Here is a 19492-nt window from a genome sequence, read left to right on the forward strand (position 1 = left end):
GTGCGGTCGGAGTATTTTAACTTGTATCGGGGGATGAGGCAGAGGTGACAACACTCCCCACTACTGTTTGCCCTGGCTATAGAGCGTTTGGCAATGACACTGCGAGCATCGAATATTTGGCGGGCGATAGTACGAGGGGGGAATACAGGGTATCGCTCAATGCGGACGAATTGCTCCTGTATATAGCAGACCCACTGGGGGGGATTGGAGGGATTATGGGTATACTGGAGGAATTTGGTCGCTTCTCAGGTTGTAAATTGAATATGGACAAAAGCGAGTTTTTTTCGATGCAGGCAAGGGGGCAGGAGAAGAGATTGGGGGAGATGCCGTTCAAGGTGGGCGAGGGAGCTTTAGGTACCTGGGTATTGCCACTGTCTGAAATACAACCATTTACCACAACTCATGCTTTCTGACTCGAAGCCGATTATTAATCCAAGTTGACACTGAACCACCGATTATACAAGCCTCAATTTTGCTTAACCAGCCTTCAGTGTGGCACTTTGGCAAAAACAGACTGTTTTAAATTCCTTAAATCATGTTTCTGCATTTTAAGAGAAGCAATTATTGTTAAAGGATTCTAGTGAAGCATGTTTAGAACAAAAGGGTAAGTTAACATGAATAGTTACACCTTTTTTGTCGAGAACGATACAAACTGCTGCGTGAAGGGGTGTGTCGCCTGGATTGAGTGTAAGATCTTGCGGATTCGCCCCATTGATTAGCAAGAGATGCACAAGTTTGAACGCCTCTTTTTTCAAAGACAGCTGTATTGGACTTTCTTTACTACCAACTCCACAGGGAGATGCTGCAAAAAAAAAAAAAAAAAAATGGAAGACTAGATCAGTAACTGCTGTGGAAAAAGTGGGAGTGAAAGACAAAACTTGCATCTATAAAGTATCATGCAACCCGCCGCGAAAGGGAGGCAGCCTGCCATTGGCTGGTTGTGGGATGTTCCACCGATGTCAACGGAGTTTCCCACTGAATGTACCCCATCGCTGCTGGGAAACCCACGGCGCGGGGGTGCAACATCGGCGGGACCGAACACCCACCAGCATAAACGGTCGAAAAGTTCTAGCCAGTGTCTTTAATGGCCTCAAGATGCCCAATGCCTTTTACAAGCAATGAAATACTTCTAATATGTAGTCACTACTGTAATGTAGGAGGCTATTGAATAAGGGTTTGTTTACATTTCACCAACCTCCATGCTCTATTAAATTCTGTAGAAGCCATTTGCTGCTCTCATGCTGGTCAAGATTAACAATGATGGTGCAAAGATCCATACCCAAGAGGTCACATTTCAGAACAGGCCATTTGTTTTGCGTTTCTTGAGTTCTCCCAGTTAGTAAGAGCAAGGCATCACGCCATCTACGTCTGTGAAGAAGCTGCTTGATTAATCTGCTTGCAACCTTACAGTCAACATCGCATAAAGCAGCCATATTAATCTCTGAAAAACAATGAAGAAAGCTATTCAACTGGAGACAAGAAGTGAAATACAGCTATCTCAAAATAACAAAGGTGAAATATTTTGGAACTTCTTTTTCATTGGTAACATTTTGACTCAAGATGGAAAGCACAGATAATTTTCATTTGACACTTTACGCTTTGACTCCTCTTTCCCCAAGGTAAAACTTAATCTGCACTGTTGTTTCCTGGAGGAGTGGAGCTGTATTAAAAGTGCTTCCTGGGTTAAGCCACCCATTTAAAATTATGTACATGAAATGAGTTGATTGTATTGGAAGAGGTAAAAGATGAATACCATTCCGATATGGGGTTGGATTCTCCAGTCCCTCAGCTGTGGGTTTCTCAGTGGCACGCCATTCACTGGAGGCGGGATTCTTTACTCCCGCCGCTTGTCAACGGAATTTCCCTTTGAAGCCACCCCACACTGCCAGAAAACCTGCGGGCAGGCGTGAGCTGCTGGCGGGAACAGACAATCCCAACGACAGAAGAATGCGGCCATGGTCTTTCCTAATTTAACACATAGACCCACTTTCCTCTTTAATTGGGTAATCCTGTGCCGTCTCACCATTCGCAACCACTCTATAATGACAATTTGATATTTAGTATTACTAGTAAGCTACTGCTTTAAATGCAAGATGACTACTTCAATAACTCAGTTCGGTAAGGCACCATGTCACCAGCTAACACATGCGAGGCTCCTTGCGCGAGGGAAATAAATCAAATGTGGCTCAACTTCCCTTTCAGAATCCCCTTCTCAGAATCCCATCCTATCATGAACCTCAAAGAACTGGTAACACTCCCTGGCAAACCCAAAACATGAGAATGGTCACTTGAAGGACTCGGTATCCAACAAACCTACTCTAGCAAAGAGTCTAATTTTAGCAAGAATGCAGGTGAGGGGAGAACATTGGAAGAAAAAGAGGGAAAGAAAATGAAAAAGCAACACTAACTACAATAATACCTATCATAATTTTTATCTGTCCGCGCGGTTTGGATTGGTCACGCGGTTTGGATTGGTCAGTTAAAGGGGTGCATCGTGTCATGATATGCGGACACACACACACAATGATATACAGACAAGCAGCTAATGGACACAGAGAACAGGACATGACCAATAAGCAGGCAGGGCACTCAGGGGTGGGATCTGACTATAAAAGACACTAGGCACTCACACTCCGCCTCTTTCCACTGATGAACATCTAGAGAGTCAGTCAAGGGTGTTGTTACAATCTCACACCTCCACCACGTGGCTAAGAGCTAGTCTGGTTCAGTCAGACAGAGTAACCACACTTAAGTTAGCAGAGAGCCAAACTCACAGAGAACTGTGCTAACTGTTATTAGTTCAATAAACCTGATTGAACTAACTTCAAGGTCTGGAGTATCTTTCTCATCTAAGCTACATCCAGTTGCAGCCAGTGTTAGACCAGTGTACCTAACACATGATACCAGGTGACTACTAATTTAAGGTGGCTTACCTTGGTCCGTTCCGTGACGACCAGCAAATGTATCCCAGTACCATGGCGAAGATTCAGACTCCTCACCAGCTCAGGACTTCTGGGAATCTCAGTGCCAAATGGCGGACATTCAAGCAAAAGTTTCTGCTGTACATCGCAGCCTCAGACCTCGAGGGTACGTCGGATTCAAGAAAGATCGCGCTTCTCCTCTCTATAGCGGTTGATCAAGCTATCAAACTCCTCAACACGTTTAACTTCACCGAAAGCCAGGACAAGACAAAATTTCAGACCATCCTGGACATGTTCGATAGTCACTGTGAAGTGGACACCAATGAAATCTTCGACGCTACATATTCAAACACGTCTTCAAGGTAAAAATGAATCTTTCAATGCCTTCTTAACTAGCCTCCGCCTGCTAGCACTATCCTGCAACTTTGGTGATATTGCTGACTCCATGATCAGAGACCAAATCGTGTTTGGAGTTCACTCTGATCCTCTGAGAGAGCAGCTCTTAAAAATCAAGCATATGACCCTGCTAGTCACGATTGAAACATGTACAGTGCATGAGCCCGCAAAAAATCGGTATTCCCAATACAAATCGGCTGAAAATGAGAAACTTGCCTCCCACAAAGCAGTGAGTGTGCAAGCCATCTCCCGGATGCAGCGCCTCAGCATTGAAGACAGCGGCATCTCGTGTGTTTTTCCCGGAGCCCCACGCATGCGCGATGGGAACGGGATAATGAAGCGGCCGACACCCACGCTGCACAGGAGCAGACGTCTGCCGACCGCACTGCGCATGTGCCACGACGTACACCGTGTCACGACGCCGACGTCCCCGAACTGTGGCAACGCCCACTTAAATGGACACTGCCCTGCAAGAGGCAGGCGACGTTTAAACTGCAGGAAGCCTGGACACTATGCAGCCTTGTGCAGGTCTGCACCACCAGTACGAGGCCAGTGCTCCCAATTCCAACGATGGCGCATCCAGAATGTGCAACGACGATTACAGGACTCTGATCCTGGCAGTACAACGGATCCAGAGGACGAGTGCCTGGAGTCCGCCTACAGAGTGGGCATCATTACCACACATGAACATGCCACCCCTAACTCATCTCGCATTCAGTCTATCCTCGCTGTGGATTCGGAGGACGAATGGCATGCGGTGATGCAGGTCAACCGCTGCTCCATCCAGTTCAAGCTGGACACAGGTACCTCTGCCAACCTCCTCACACAGGCAGATTTCAAACGCATCAAGAAGCCCCCCCAAGGTCTGTCTAGCAGCCTGCCAGCTCCTGGACTATAACGGTAATGCCATCACGGCACTGGGGTCCTGCCATCTACTCGTCTCCAACCGGAGCACCCATGCACGGCTAAGGTTTGAAATAGTCAAGCCGGACAGCGCATCCTGTCTGGGCGCGCATGCCTGCAAAAAGCTAAACCTGGTGCAGCGAGTTTATTCAATGACATCCTCCATCGTGGATCTTCAAGCTGGTATTGACGAAATCCTCACTCAGTATCCAGTGTTTGATGGGCACTTTGTCATATCGGTACAAGATCCTACTGCGACCTGATGCCAAGCTAGTGGCCCATGCACCACGCCGGGTCCTGGCTCCGCTGAAGAAGCACCTGAAGGAACAGCTCAAGGAGCTGCAGCATCAGGGGATCATTTCCAGGGTAACCGAACTGACTGACTGGGTCAGCTCGATGGTGGTGGTTAAAAAACCCTCTGGAGACCTACGCATCACCATTGATCCCAAGGATCTCAACCAGAATATAATGCGTGAACACTACCCCATCCCGAAGTGGGAGGAACTCACCAGTGAGATGGCACATGCACGGTTTTTCACAAAGTTAGATGCGTCACATGGATTCTGGCAAATCCAGCTGGATGAGTACAGCAGAAGGCTCTGCACCTTCAACACACCATTTGGCAGGTACAGCTATAACCGTATGCCGTTCGGCATCGTCTCTGCATCGGAGATATTTCATCGCATCATGGAGCAGATGATGGAGGGCATCGAAGGAGTGTGTACGTGGACGACGTCATCATATGGTCCACGATCCCCGAGGAGCATGTTTCCTGTCTCCAGCAGGTATTCCGCCGTGTCCACGCCAATGGCCTGAAGGTGAACAGGGCCAAATGTTGCTTTGGCATGTCGACACTCAAACTCCTAGGAGACCAGATCTCTCAGCAGGCCGTGTGCCCCGACACAGATAAGGTCAAGGCCATCGCAGCCATGAAGGTCCCTGAAGACAAGAAGGTGGTATTGTGCTTCCTGGACATGGTCAATTTCCTGGGCAAGTCCATCCCAAACATGGCCTCACACACCACGGCCCTACGAAATCCAGTGAAGAAGTCCACTGCCTTCGAGTGGACGGCGGCCCATCAGGCAGAGTGGTTGTAGCTGAAAGCCAAGCTCACCACTACACCAGTATTGGCATTTTTCGACCCAGACAGGGAAACGAAAATCTCGACAGATGCGTGCCCGGATGGCATTGGTGCGGTCCTGCTGCAACGCGATGACACTTCATCCTGGGCACCAGTTGCCTACGCATCTAGGGCAATGACACCCACAGAGCAAAGGTATGCACAAATCGAGAAGGAATGCCTGGGCTTTCTCACTGGCATTCTCAAGTTTCACGACTATGTCTACGGCCTGCCGACATTCACAGTTGAGACGGATCACAGGCCCCTGGTCCACATTATCCACAAGGACCTTAATGACATAGAACATAGAACATAGAACAATACAGCGCAGTACAGGCCCTTCGGCCCACGATGTTGCACCGAAACAAAAGACATCTAACCTACACTATACCATACTATACCATTATCATCCAGTATACGCCTCGGTTGCAGCGCATCCTCCTCAAACTCAGAAGGTACGACTTTGACCTGGTCTACACGCCTGGCAAGGAGCTCATCATTGCCGATACACTGTCCCGCTCCATCACCGTGCCCAGTGAACCACTGAACGTCATCCGACAAATTGAGTCATAGGTTGAGCCACAGGTGCAGCTGTATGCTAGCACCCTCACGGCATCTGATGAGAAGGTGATTTGTATCAGTGAGGGTGATTTGTATCAGTGAGGGTGATTCGTAACCGTGAGGGTGATTCGTATCCGTGAGGGTGATTCGTATCCGTGAGGGTGATTCGTATCCGTGAGGGTGATTCGTACCCGGCCCGCCCCACACCTAAGGGACATGTTCGCGGACTCACTGGCGGGGGGCACTCTGCCCCCCACGCTAGCGCAGGCCACAATTTCACTGATACCCAAAAAAGATAAAGACCTGACGAATGTGGATCATACAGACCCATTTCACTGCTGAACCTGGATGCGAAAATACTCGCAAAGGTCCTGGCAAAAAGGCTGGAGGGCTGCGTACCAGAGGTGGTCGCAGAGGACCAAACGGCCTTTGTCAAGGGTAGGCAGCTCACAGCGAACATCAGGCGGCTGCTGAATGTGATAATGACCCCCCCCCCACCCCCCAACCCGGGGAGAGAACACCAGAGGTGATCGTCTCCCTGGACGCAGAAAAGTCCTTTGACAGAGTTGAATGGAGCTACCTCCTTGAGGTACTGGAACGGTTTGGGCTAGGAGCGGGATTCACTGCCTGGGTGAGGCTCCTGTACAACTCCCAAAGCGAGTGTCCGAACTAACACCACCAGCTCTGAATACTTCCAGCTACAGGGAGGAACAAGACAGGGCTGCCCCCTGTCCCCACTCTTGTTCGCGTTAGCGATCGAACCCCTGGCGATAGCCCTGCAGGACGCAAAAAGCTGGAAGGGAATCCGGAGAGAAGACAGAGAGCACAGAGTCTCACTCTATGCAGATGACCTGCTCCTCTGTCTCGAAGCCACAGGAGGGACTGAAGGCAATATTGGAACCTTCTCGGGCTACAAACTTAACCTGGGCAAAAGCGAGACATTCCCAGTGAACCCAAAAGAGGGAGGGACAGAACTGAAGGGGCTCCCGTTCAAAACGGCCCAGAACAGATTCCATTACCTAGGGATCCAAATAGCCATAGACTGGACACAGATCCACAAGTGGAATCTGACCAGCCTGGTGGAGGAAGTAAGAAAAGACCTTCAACGGTGGGGCTCACTCCCACTCTCTCTGGCGGGAAGAGTGCAGACGATCAAGATGAATGAACTGCCAAGGTTCCTCTTCCTGTTTAGATCCATCCCGATCCTCATCCCCAAGGCTTTTTTCCAAAACATAGCAAGGCTAATCATGGCATTTGTGTGGGTGGCGCAAGAACCCGAGAATTCCCAAACCGACACTGCAAAGAGGGAAAGTCAGAGGGGGCCTGGCTCTACCGAACCTACAATACTACCACTGGGCAGCAATAGCAGAAAAAGTGAGGGGATGGGTACAAGAACTCGATACAGTTTGGGTACAAATGGAGGAGGCATCCTGTAAAGGAATAACCCTCTTAGCCCTGGCCACAGCAGCACTCCCATCGTCCTCAACAAGGTACACAACGAGCCCAGCGGTAGCGGCCACGCTGAGAAGGTGGACCCAGTTGAAACAGCACTTTGGGATAACCAAAATGTCCCTTATGGCCCCCATCTGCAGCAATCACAGATTCCCCCCAGCCATGCTAGATACCACCTTCAAAAGATGGAGGCGGGACGGGGGCACACTGACGGTCGGGGACTTCTACATAGTGCGCAGACTGGCGACACTGGACGAACTGACAAGGAAGTGGAAACTAGTAGGTGGACAGGAATTGAGACACCTCCAAATAAAGCACTTCCTCTGCAAAAGAGACAGTAGGGTACCCCGGGGCCCCAGAAAGAACACTACTAGAGGACCTGATAGGCACAAGCAGCGAGAAGGGAAAATATACAGACAGCTACTGGACAGAGCCCGAACACCACTGGACGGGACCAGACAAAAATGGGAGGACGAACTGGGGACAGAGGTAGGATGGGGACTCTGGAGCGAAGCACTGAGCAGTGTGAGCTCCACCTCCTCCTGCGCAAGGCTAAGCATAATGCAGCTCAAAGTGGTGCACAGAGAACCTGACTAGAGCCCAAATGAGCAGGTTCTTCCCGGAGGTGGAGGACAAATGTGAACGGTGCCAGAGGGGCCCGGCCAACCACACCCACATGTTTCGGGCTTGCCCCAAGCTTGCTGGGTTCTGGACAGCCTTCTCCGAGGCTATGTCCAAGGTTGTGGGGGTGAGGGTGAAGCCATGCCCAATAGTGGCAATCTTCGGCGTATCGGAGCAGCCAGAGCTACACATGGGGAAGGGGGCCAACGCCCTTGCTTTCGCTTTCCTAATCGCACGCCGGAGAATCCTGCCCAGCTGGCGATCGGCAGCATCACCCAAAGCTGCAGACTGGCTCGCTGACCTCTCGGAATTTCTCCACCTGGAGAAGATTAAGTACGCCATCCGAGGGTCAGAGGAAGGCTTCCTGGATACTCGTTGGCCTGTTCCGAGGCCAGCAACGATGAGTAAGCCAGGGAAAAAAAACCCAAAATAATGAAGAACCAAAGGACTGCACAACCCGGGGTGGGAACCACAAGAGAAGAGGAAGGGTGCTGAAACCAATGGGGCGGGGGAAAATAAGGCAAATTAGCACGGGCAAGAAAAATGTAATGTATATAAGTAACAACTGTTTATAAATAGGAGAAAAGCCAATAAAAAGATTTTCAAAAAAAAAAATCTCTTCTTCGGCATCTTTTCTCCCAGGAAAAGAGTCACAACTTTTCCGATCTAGCTTTATAACTGAATTCCTCATCTCTGCAACTATTCTAGTGAATCTTTTGTGGACTCTCTTCAATGGCTTCACATCCTTGAAATGTGGGCGCCCAGAACTGAATGTAATATTCCAATTGAGGCCAAACATCGAATCTATTCATTTCATTTGAGCTTGTTCCGCCATTCTCTATATGGTTGATCTTCGATCTCTACCTCATGGCGCCGAGGACCCGGGTTCGATCCCAGCCCCGGGTCACCGTCCGCGTGGAGTTTGCACATTTTCCCCGTGTCTGCGTGGGCCTCATCCCCCACAACTCAATATGATTCCATACAGAATTTTGGAACACAGGCTTGGTCTTGGCATCATACTAAAAATTGACAAGGAAAAACAAAATCATAAGGAGCGGGATTCTTCGTTAGCCGACGCCAAAAGCAGGAAGTGCGATTTGGCGGAGAATAACTTCCGTAGCCAAAATTGCGGCAGGCGACGATTTGAGGCCAAATCGTGATTTTCCGTCACCTCGAGAACGGCATCAATGCGTTTCACTCCACACGAACAGTAGGCACCGTTTGCATATTATCGGGCTCGACCCGGTATTCTCCAGGGCCTCCGCCATTCCCCGCCTTCGACGGGCTGAATTCAGTGGTTCACTTCTGCTTTTAAAAAGTGAAACCGGCGTGGCGGCTGCTTAGGGAGAGAGGGTGTACGGAAAGTGTCCAACATCGCCATAGTTTGCTGACAGTTGTGCCGTTGGCCGGGGGGGGTCCAGGACGTGGGTTGTGGGGTCAGGGTGGATGGGCACTGAACACCATTGCCACAGCCGGAAAGGCAGCCGTGCAGTTGCGCACACCACTAACAGCCCACTTTGAACCTGGTGCCTCAGGTCATATAGGTGTCATCCATTTGGCCCCAGCCGACCCATCAGCTGTATGGGCTCGCTCCAGCACAACCAGTGCCATCTTTTTGGTTGTGATAATTGTGTGTAGGGAGTGTAATGTGTATGTGCGGCTGTCAGCCTCCCGAATGTCGATCACGGACTGGGTGTATCCTGCACCATTTTTCAGTGGAATAGAGTGTGTTCCATGCTGGCCCCTCAACGGTAGCGGTCCAGGTGCGCCGCCGGTTTTCCCGTCGTAAAAGTTCACGGATTCTCTGTTTGCATCGACACTTAACCTCAGAAACAGAGAATCCAGCCCTAAGAGTTGACGCCAATGTGGAATCCGTGGTGTTCCACAACGGGAAAATTGGCGCGAATCACTCACCAATTCACGTGAAGAATCGCTGGCCGTGCATGGGCAGAGCTGAGAAGCTGCAGCCGCGCACGCCTACACCCCCACCGGTCACGCCGGGAAACATGGCGCCGGCCATGCACCCGCTCACCCCGACCCCACAACCCACCCCCTGGTCATCCCCCACCACTCCCCCCAGCCCTAGCAGAAGCCTCCCGGACAGCAACACGGATCTCGGCCAGGTGAGGCGGCGCTGGACACTGTCCACAGCCGGCACACCAGGTTCCCGACCGCTGGGATCACACGTGGACCGCGCCTTTGGGAACCCGGCCCATCGGTGGCGGAGCACCACGGGTGGGCCAGCTGATGACGCGCCAACGGCGTTGCGGAAACACGTGGCCTGATGACACCCATTTGGAGGGGGTGGAGCATCGTGAACCGGCGTCAAACCGGCGCCTGCACCGACTACGGCGTCGGAAGCTATTCTCTGCCCGATCGCCGTTCTCGATTTCGGCGGCGGGCTATGGAGAATCCCGCCCTTGGTCTCAGAAACGGAGAATCCAGCCCATGACTAAAGGCAGTGATGTGAGATGTCAAGTTTGAACAATCACTACTGGTATAAACTATCTACCTCCCTCAGTTGTGCGAAAGAAAACAAGTATCAAAACAGTCAGTCTTGTGGCTTGAATTAGTGCAATTTTGCTTGATGTTTAAGTTAAATCATTTTGATTTTGTAAGTTCTGTAACTAACTCTCTATGTATTTCTTCAGTTCTTCAAATTACTGAATGTACATGTTGTATTTCACAGACCAATCACTTTTGAATATTGATATGTACTTTATACAGACTTTGTGCAATTTTAAAGGAAAATAAACTCATTCCAAGTAAGCACAGAGAGAAGTAATAGCTGCTGGCCACTTTACAAACACTAAGTGCTAAAGCATTTAAAATATGAAGGCTGCTAACTTCTCAATATAACAATCCCCCGTTTGTCCTGACAGCTCCAGAATTTCAGAATTCCCACAGGGGGAGGCTATACTCTTGTGAATTAACCCTTAAAAGTCACTTAAAATCAGTACCGTTGCCAAATAAAACAGCCAATAATCTTGAGGCCAGCCATATATACAAGAGAAAATGAACTTCAGTGTGAACAGAACAGAGTGAGAGAATTTGGTCGACTGCTTTAGCTGGTATAGGCTCTGGTTCCCCAACAATCACAAAGTCTTGGCATTACAAAATTAATTGTAACTCAGTTTATTTTATTTGTTTTGACGCTTGGTTTACATTTATAAAATATGACCTACCTGTCAGGGTAGACAGCTGTTGCAGAAACACCTGGACTTGAGTTTGGGCCAACAAGTCAATACCAGACTCCTCACTTTCCAAGTTGCAAAACTGCACAAATTGCTCCACAGCCTCTTCAAATGTGACAGCTGCACAAGCAGATTCAGTCTCCTCAATATGGTTTGCTGCTTCTACATAAATGATCAAATTTTAAAAAATAAATAATTTGTAACTGCTGCACTTTCAACTAATGTTATATGAAAGAGGGTGTCAGTTATCCAACAGCGCTGTACCTTGGAACTCTGAGTCCGCCATTGTTGCTGAGCAATGTCTATTGATAAAATTGACTGCTTTAAAGTTTTTATTTTTCTTCAGGTAGTCAGTTGGAACCTTATTCTTTCTATCAGCAATGCAAGGATCAGCTCCCAACTCCATAAGGAGATGCACATCTTCAGTCTGAACTATAACAAAAATAGCAAGGGGTGGAAAAAAATGAGCACTTCTGAAATACTGCCTTTGGGTTCTGAAAAATAAGCAAATTCTTCAAAATGCATCCGGCAGGAATGCATCCGTGCATCATTATCAACTGGAAATCATTTAATCCTTTGCAATTAAAGCTGCAATAATTAATGCCACTGAATACCTTGAATTTTGATGGACACCCTGGTTAGAGCTGTAGTTCATAAGATATCGGAGCAGAATTAGGCCATTCGGCCCTTCTGGTCTGCTCTGCTATTCTATCATGGCTGATATGTTCCTCATCTGCTACCTACAATATTACAGACCAAGAGCTGGATTGCGAAATCAGCCAGAACATCTCCTCCCTAGAACAGGTGACCGAGGAGCGCGAGTAGACAATTTAGCCTCCCGAGCCTAACAACCTCAATGTGATCATGGCTGATCCCATCCTGGCCTCAACTCTACCGTTCTGCCCGTTCTCCATAACCCTTCAACCCATTACCAATTAAAAATCTGTCTAACTCCTCCTTAAATTTACTTACTGTCCCTGCATCCACCACACTCTGGGGTAGCAAATGGCACAGATTCACAACCCTTTGGGAGAAGTCGTTTTTCCTCAAATCTGTTTTAAATTTGCTACCTCTTATTCTAAGATTATGATCTCTCATTTTAGAATGCCCACAAGAGTAAGCATCAGCTCCACGTCTACTTTATCCATACCTTTTAGCAACTTGTATACCTCAATTAGATCTCCCCTCATTCTTCTAAACTACAGTGTATAGGCCTAAACTGTTCAACCTCTCTTCATATGACAAACCCCTCATCTATGGAATCAATCTAGTGAACCTCCTCTGAACTGCCTCCAATGACTACATCTTTCCTCGAACAAGGGGCCCATATCTGTGCACAATACTCCAGGTGCGGTCTTACCAATGCCTTGTATAGTTAGATCTAATCTATTTCAGATCCCCTTTATCTAGTTGAGACACTGCACAGCACCCTTTATTTTGTCCCAACAATTTACCAAGCTCAAAGGAGCAGCTTGAGACAACTTTTCGTTTTTTTTTCACTGCACATTCTGCAACCTCCATGACCAATTCTGCCAACAAGTACCAAATCTGGGGCGGCTTTGTGCTGTCCAAACTCAGATTTTAATCCCATCAGTGTGGGGTTGATCAGACCCAGGTATCAGAGATCAAAGTACAATACATAGGATTACATAGCACATAGGGCCATTTGACTAAACCAGTGGATGTTCATGCTCCACTCAAGCCTCCTCCCATATCTTTCCTCATCTAAATCTATTACTGTATGCCTCCAATCCATTCTACCTCATCTGCATATCTAGCTTCCCCTCAAATGCATCTTTACTAGTTGCTTCAACCACTCCTCGTGGTAGCGAGTTCCACATTCATACTGCTTTTTGAGTGAAGAATTGCTACCGAATTATTTATTGGATTTTGTAGTGACCATCTTCTATTAATGGCCTCTTTCCCACAAGGGGAAACATTCTCTCTGTTTCCACCCTCACCAAGAACTTCAATAAATTTGATCCATTTATTCATTCAATAGAACGGAATGTGCATTTTTCCCGCCAGCCTATGGATTAAACTCCCAACGTTGCTCTTTCGAGAAGAGGTTCAAAATAACACGGAGGTGTCCACAAAAAATGTTGCACAAGGCCAATTTAGATTTTAAAAAATAAGCTCACCTTTAACATCAAGTTAAAAACTTTCACCCGAGTTGACTAATAAGTTACCAGAGATGAAGGACATCAGTTAGTTACATAAAAAGACGACGAGCTGGGATTCTTCTTCTTAGAACAGAGAAGCTTAAGGGAAGATTCAATAGATCTGTTAAAACTAATAACAGTAAATAAGGAGAAACCTTTTCTGTTTTCAGAAGGTTGGTGACCAGAGGACACAGATTTAAATTAATTGGCAAAAGAACTGAAGGTGAAATGAGGGAACTATTTTTGAGAGAGTTATGGTGATCTGGAATGCATTATCTGGAAGAGTGGAAGCAGATTCAATACTAACTTTGAAAAAGGGAATTCAATAAGTAGCTGATTGCAAAGCATTGGCAGGATGGCTAAGACTCTGGCACACAACAACAGCAATCAAGAATCCAGCTACAAGGGCTTGGTGGTAGCCCGCTACACCCTTGGAGGAACTTCATCGTGGGTCTCTTAAAATATAACATCTACTTTTATTGTTGAATTAAACTGAAGCTACTTTCATATAATAATCACTGCCTTTAAAAGATTGATTCTATAGGGTCGTGAGGGGTCCAAGACCGAGATTACAGCAGGGTTTCCACTGTATTTTCAGCGGATCGTTCCAGACTATTCCTAAATGCTAAATGATTTTGAAATTAGCTTCATTGTTGTGTTGCAGTTTTACTTGGATATCTTTTGGGATTTGAAATCACAATCCAGTGAATCGGCTGGCAATTTGATTTCGGTGAGACAAGGAGAGAATCTAGCATTTTATCTAGCATGTGAAACTGGTGCAGTATCTGCTTTCTGGCACTGCAGGGCAGCACAGTAGTTAGCACGGCTGCTTCAAGCATCAGAGACCCAGGTTCAAATCATGCCTTGGGTGACTGTCTGTGTGGAGTTTGCACATTCTCCAAGTGTCTGCGTGGGTTCCCTCCCACAGTCCAAAGATGTGCAGGTTAGGTGGGGTTATGGGGTTACAGGGATAGGGCGGGGGAGTGGGCCTAGGTAGGGTGCTTGTTGAAAGGATCGGCACAGACTCCATGGGCCAAATGGCCTCCTTCTGTACTGTTTTGATTCCATGGTTCTAAATCACACATACACCTGTTTTGGAATGTAATTAAAGTGCACTCAGAAATGCCGTGTTTCCGAATTGCTGTAGAAAACAAAACTGGTCGAGAACCTCGTCTGATCAACACTCCACTCCAGCTGCACAATGGGTGACATGCTCATAATGCCCTCTGAAGCTGGTACCTGTGAAACCGTACCCCAGCGAGAGTTATTGGCTTCATTGGAAGACAAATTTGGGAGGTGGAAAAACAGAATTAGCCTTAATCTCATTCGCTGACCCGTATACTGTACTAACATTAAATTTGAACTCTCCTGCTAGCATATTATTATTACAGCCATACGCACATGCTCCATCACACAGACATTTTCTCTGTTGTTTCTGTTTCCCCCCCACTTATTTAGATATCTTTTGTCAGCGGGGAGTTGGGGAGCGGGATGGTATCGGCGATCTACGGGAGGATTATGGAGGATAGGGTGTTCATGGAGGGGATTAAGTCTAAGTGGGAGAAAGAGCTGGGGGAGGCGATGGAATTCTTCGAGAGGGTGGAGGATGTCTGCGAGCAGTGCGGGAGGGGCCCCGCAATCCCTGTGCATATGTTTTAGTCCTGCCCGAAGCTGGAATAGTATTGGAGATACGCATTTAACATCATCTGCATATGGACTTGGAGCCGGATCACTGAGAGGCAATTTTCGAGGTGCCGGACCAGCCCGGGTTTCAGGCAGGTGCGGGGGCAGATGTTTTAGCCTTCGCCTCACTGATTGCTCATAGGCAGGTCCTGTTGGGGTGGAGATCAGCTTCTCCGCCCAGTGCCTTGGCATCGCAGGGGGACGTGCTAGAATTTGTGACTCTGGAGGAGGTGAAGTTTGAGTTAGGGGGGATGGGGACGAATTTATGGGGTTTGTTTATCATGCATTTTCGAGAGTTGATTGCCGTTGAACATTAAGGGTGGAGGTTTGTTTGTTGTTTGCCTTTTGTTTTTAACTTGCAAGTCGATGTTTTAGGTTGCATATTGTTGGGGTCGTTTTGTTGTTGTTTCTGTTTTTCTTCCTGTTTATATGGTGAAAATAATGAAAATATGGCGAATAAAAAGATTTAAAAAATATTTAGATATCTTTCGCTATTTGCGTAAAGAATATTCTTAGAATTTAAAAATAATCCACATTTTAGCTAATTGTAGAAGGATGGGAAAATGTAATTAGGCATATTAACTTTAAAATCACTGGCTAAACTTCCTGGAGGTACTAAAAAAAAGGAGCAGTTCAGCCAGGATTACTGAGCAGCAGTTAGTAGGCTAGCACGGAAGCACAGTGGTTAGCGTTGTTGCTTCACAGCTCCAGGGTCCCAGGTTCGATTCCCGGCTTGGGTCACCATCTGTGTGGAGTCTGCACGTTCTCCCAGGGTTTCCTCCGGGTGCTCCGGTTTCCTCCCACAAGTCCCGAAAGACGTGCTGTTAGGTAATTTGGACATTCTGAATTCTCCCTGTGTACCCGAACAGGTGCCGGAATGTGGCGACTCGGGGCTTTACACAGTAACTACAATGTAGTGTTAATATAAATCTACTTGTGCAATAAAGATTATTATTATTGTTAGTTGGGAGCACATAACCAACACGGACTATATACACCATAGAAACACCTGTCACACAATTTTAAACATAGCTCTATCATCATATTTATTTGAACATAGGGGGCACACTGATTTTTAAAAATTTATCAAATAAAATCGACAGAAGAATTAGAAGAGTAAAATATGCTTTGATACAGCAATACCAACTGCTAACTTACATTTCTGACTGTATCCATCCAACCCTATCTGCCAGGAAGCCACTACATGTAGAAGAGAATGGCCATCTTCATCCTGTTGGTTAATCACGTCCCGTAGATGTGGCTTACGTGAAAAAATCCACTTAATAAGTTTTCTGTCATCTAAAATGTAAAGAATAGATTAATGAACATAGCATATCACAAGTGAAAACCCAAGATGTCTGGTCATCAGTTTCAGGCTCGAAGGGCCTACTCCTGCTCCTAGTTCTTATTGAAACAGTTCCCAGATGCCCAATTGCAAATGCTTGGCTAAGCTCCAAGACTCAGCAGGAGTTCTGTTCAACCGAGTGGACTAGTTGCTTGATTAACATCTTTACGTGGCTATAAGAAGTTATTTTTTCCTGTGAATTTTTTGTCAATGTCTGAACGGACAAGATTAAGAGGTGTGAAATGGTTAAGAGCTTCTGTAACGGATGCTATTGACACTCTGATCAACACTTTATAATCGGGTTGTAAGCATAGCAGTTTTCTTTTGGCAAGGAAAGTTTCTAAATGGGTGTTTTTTTAATATTAACATTTTAACACCTATTGTTATTATATGGCTGGGTTCCCTACATAATGCACACTGGGTCAACGGTCATGGAGGCTCATCGGGAGGGAGCGAGTGGATGAGAGAGGGCTATAGAAGCTATTTTTAAATATTTTATTCAAGGTGTTTTCATATAAACAAACAAAAGCAGAACAACCAAATAACTTTATAAACAACCAACACTCACTCGCCACACCCCCCTGCTCTCCTAATACTCCCCCTTCTCACATCAAGTTTTCCCCATTTTAACAGCCCCCCCACACCCATCCCAACCACTCAAACTTCCTTAAGGAAATCAATAAACGACTTCCACCTCCGAATGAACCCATCCACCGACTCCCTCAAGACGAACTTAACCTTCTCCAGCCTCAGGAATTACGCCAGGTCGCTCACCCACATCGCCGCTTTCAGTGGCTCCCGAGTCCCGCCACCTGAACAAAATCTATCTCAGGGAGGCAAATGCCAAGACATCAGCTTCTCTCACCCCCTGGTCTCCCGAATCTTCCGATATCCCGAATATCGCCACCTCTGGACTGAGGACCACCACCTCCAGCACCTTGGACATCACATCCACGAACCCGCGAGAACCCCTTCAACCTTGAACACGGCCAAAATGTGTGGACGTGATTCGTAGGCCACCCCGCACACACCTATCCTCTACCCCGTCAAAGAACCTACTTTGTTGTTGCTACCGTCATGTGTGCCATATGTATCACTTTAAACTGGATGAGGCTTAGCCTCGTACACAACGAGGATGTGTTCACTCTCCGCAAGGCCACTGCCCATGTCTCGGCCCGCACCTCCTCTCCCAGCTCCTCCTCCCTCTTACGCTTTATGTCCCCCACCAGGGTTCCCACCCAATCCATCAACTCTTTCTAAACATCGGGCACCTTCCCCCTCCCCTGTCTCGTCCCTCGACAGTACCTTGTCTTGCAACTCCAGGGGCGGCACCCAGGAAAGGACAGCATCTCTCTCCTTACAAAGTCTTGCACCTGCAGGTACCTAAAGCTGTTCCTCATGCATAACTCGTACTCTTCCTCCAGGTCGACCAACTTGGCATATTTGCCCACCATCAACAGATCATCAAATCGCTCAATCCCTGCCTGCCGCCACCCCCCCTGAACCCTCACAGCCAAACCACCCCCTCCCGACGCAACCTAGGCACCCTCCAGTCCCAAATGCTGCCTCCACTGCTCCCAGGGCCAACACCACCACTGGGCTCACAGCACTAGGCCTGCGAGAACGGCAGAGGTGACAACAACAAAACCTTGAAACATGTTCCCTTACACGATGCTGCATCCATCTGACCCCATGCTGATCCCTCCCCCGTGACCCATTTCCTAAGTGTAGCAATGTTTGCCGCCTAGTAGCAATTCATCGTGTTCGGCAGTGCCAGGACCGCCCACCCCAGGAAAGCCCTCCAAACCCACCCACAGAAATCCAGAGATCAGTGCATTGACCTTCTTAAAAAACGACTTGGGGACAAAGATTGGGAGGTTCTGGACCACGAACAGAAACCTTGGCAGCACCGTCATTTTTACTGTCTGCACCCGCCCTGCTGGCGACAGCACGTCCCACCTCTTGAAATCCACTTTCATTTGCTCCATCAGCCGAGCCAGGTTCAACTTGTACAGCTGCGCCCGGTCCCAGGTCACCTGGATACCCAAGTATCTAAAGCCCACCACCCTAAACGGCAACTCCCCTAAACTCCTATCTTCAGGTGCATCTCCTGCAAAAAGGCACCTCCGCCTTCAGACTTCTAAGGTGCGTGAACACACGCGGCCATTTGACTGGCCCATTCAACCCCACCACATTTCAATTAGCCATTCCCCTTTTTGGGCCAGCCCGCGTCATGTGACACTGATGCCCACCATCATAAATCCCTTTGTGGCGCACCACACCAACCACTCCCATGTCTCAACCCTCCCCCTTCCCTCAAACAAAGAACGAGCCCCATCCCCCACCCCTAGACTTAACTCCGAGCAACCCCCCACTTCACTCCCATTTACTAGCCCGCCCAGCTAGCATGGTGGCCCCCGACCATAGCTATCAACCACCCTACCTCCCCCCCCCCCCCCCCATCCACACATCCCTAACGAGTAGCTAAAGGTGTACTTACCATTGTTGTTCCCCTGAAAAACTTGCCCCCCCAAAAAAAAAAATCATCAAAAACTTTAAGAACACACTGAAAACTCCTCCAATGTCCTCACATTCCTCCCAGTCCACTGTCTCTCCAAACTCCATCGCCTCCTCTGGTGTGCCAAAGTAATACTCTCGCTTCTGGAAAGATGTGCCGGGTACAATACTCCAAACCTCACCCCCTTTTTAAAGAGGGCAGCCTTAACCCAGTTAACCCTCTTTGCCTGCTCCGCCTCCAGGTCTTGGTACACCCACAGCTCATTCCCTTCCCAGGTACATTTCCTGGTCTGCTTCGCCCATCGAAGGAGTCTCTATTTGTCCAGAAAGCGGTGGAACCGCACCACCATTGGCCTCGGCGGTTTGCCTTGTGCGCTGGATCAACCTCCAGGGCGCAGCCAAAGGCCCCCTCCCCCATCAATTTCTCCAGCATCTTTGCCACGTACGCCCTGCCCCGGCCTCCACACCTTCAATGCCTTCAGGCATCCCGACAATCCTGAGGTTTTGCCTTCTGGAGCGATTCTCCAAACCTTCCACCTCAGCCTGTTCTGGTTCTCCCGCATCACTTGCATCTCAGCAACGAATGAGGGCAACAGCTGGCCGTGCTCCCCCACCGC

The 19492-nt window shown here is 48.1% G+C and overlaps 1 protein-coding gene across 4 annotated transcripts in view; it reads right to left on the minus strand.

Annotated features, from left to right (window-relative positions):
* The window catches only part of LOC140385300 (TPR and ankyrin repeat-containing protein 1-like), a 218146-nt gene that overhangs the window by 86090 nt on the left and 112564 nt on the right, over positions 1 to 19492 (minus strand). For all 4 annotated transcript variants that reach the window (XM_072467321.1, XM_072467320.1, XM_072467322.1 and 1 more), the window contains 5 exons: positions 16172 to 16312; positions 11433 to 11600; positions 11160 to 11330; positions 1196 to 1441; positions 629 to 802 (listed from right to left, as the gene is read on the minus strand). In XM_072467321.1, coding sequence (XP_072323422.1) covers positions 629 to 802; positions 1196 to 1441; positions 11160 to 11330; positions 11433 to 11600; positions 16172 to 16312 — 900 coding nt within the window. The remainder of the gene's footprint in view (positions 1 to 628; positions 803 to 1195; positions 1442 to 11159; positions 11331 to 11432; positions 11601 to 16171; positions 16313 to 19492) is intronic.

Source organism: Scyliorhinus torazame, chromosome 11 (genome assembly GCF_047496885.1).
Source record: "Scyliorhinus torazame isolate Kashiwa2021f chromosome 11, sScyTor2.1, whole genome shotgun sequence".
Lineage (NCBI taxonomy): Eukaryota > Metazoa > Chordata > Chondrichthyes > Carcharhiniformes > Scyliorhinidae > Scyliorhinus > Scyliorhinus torazame.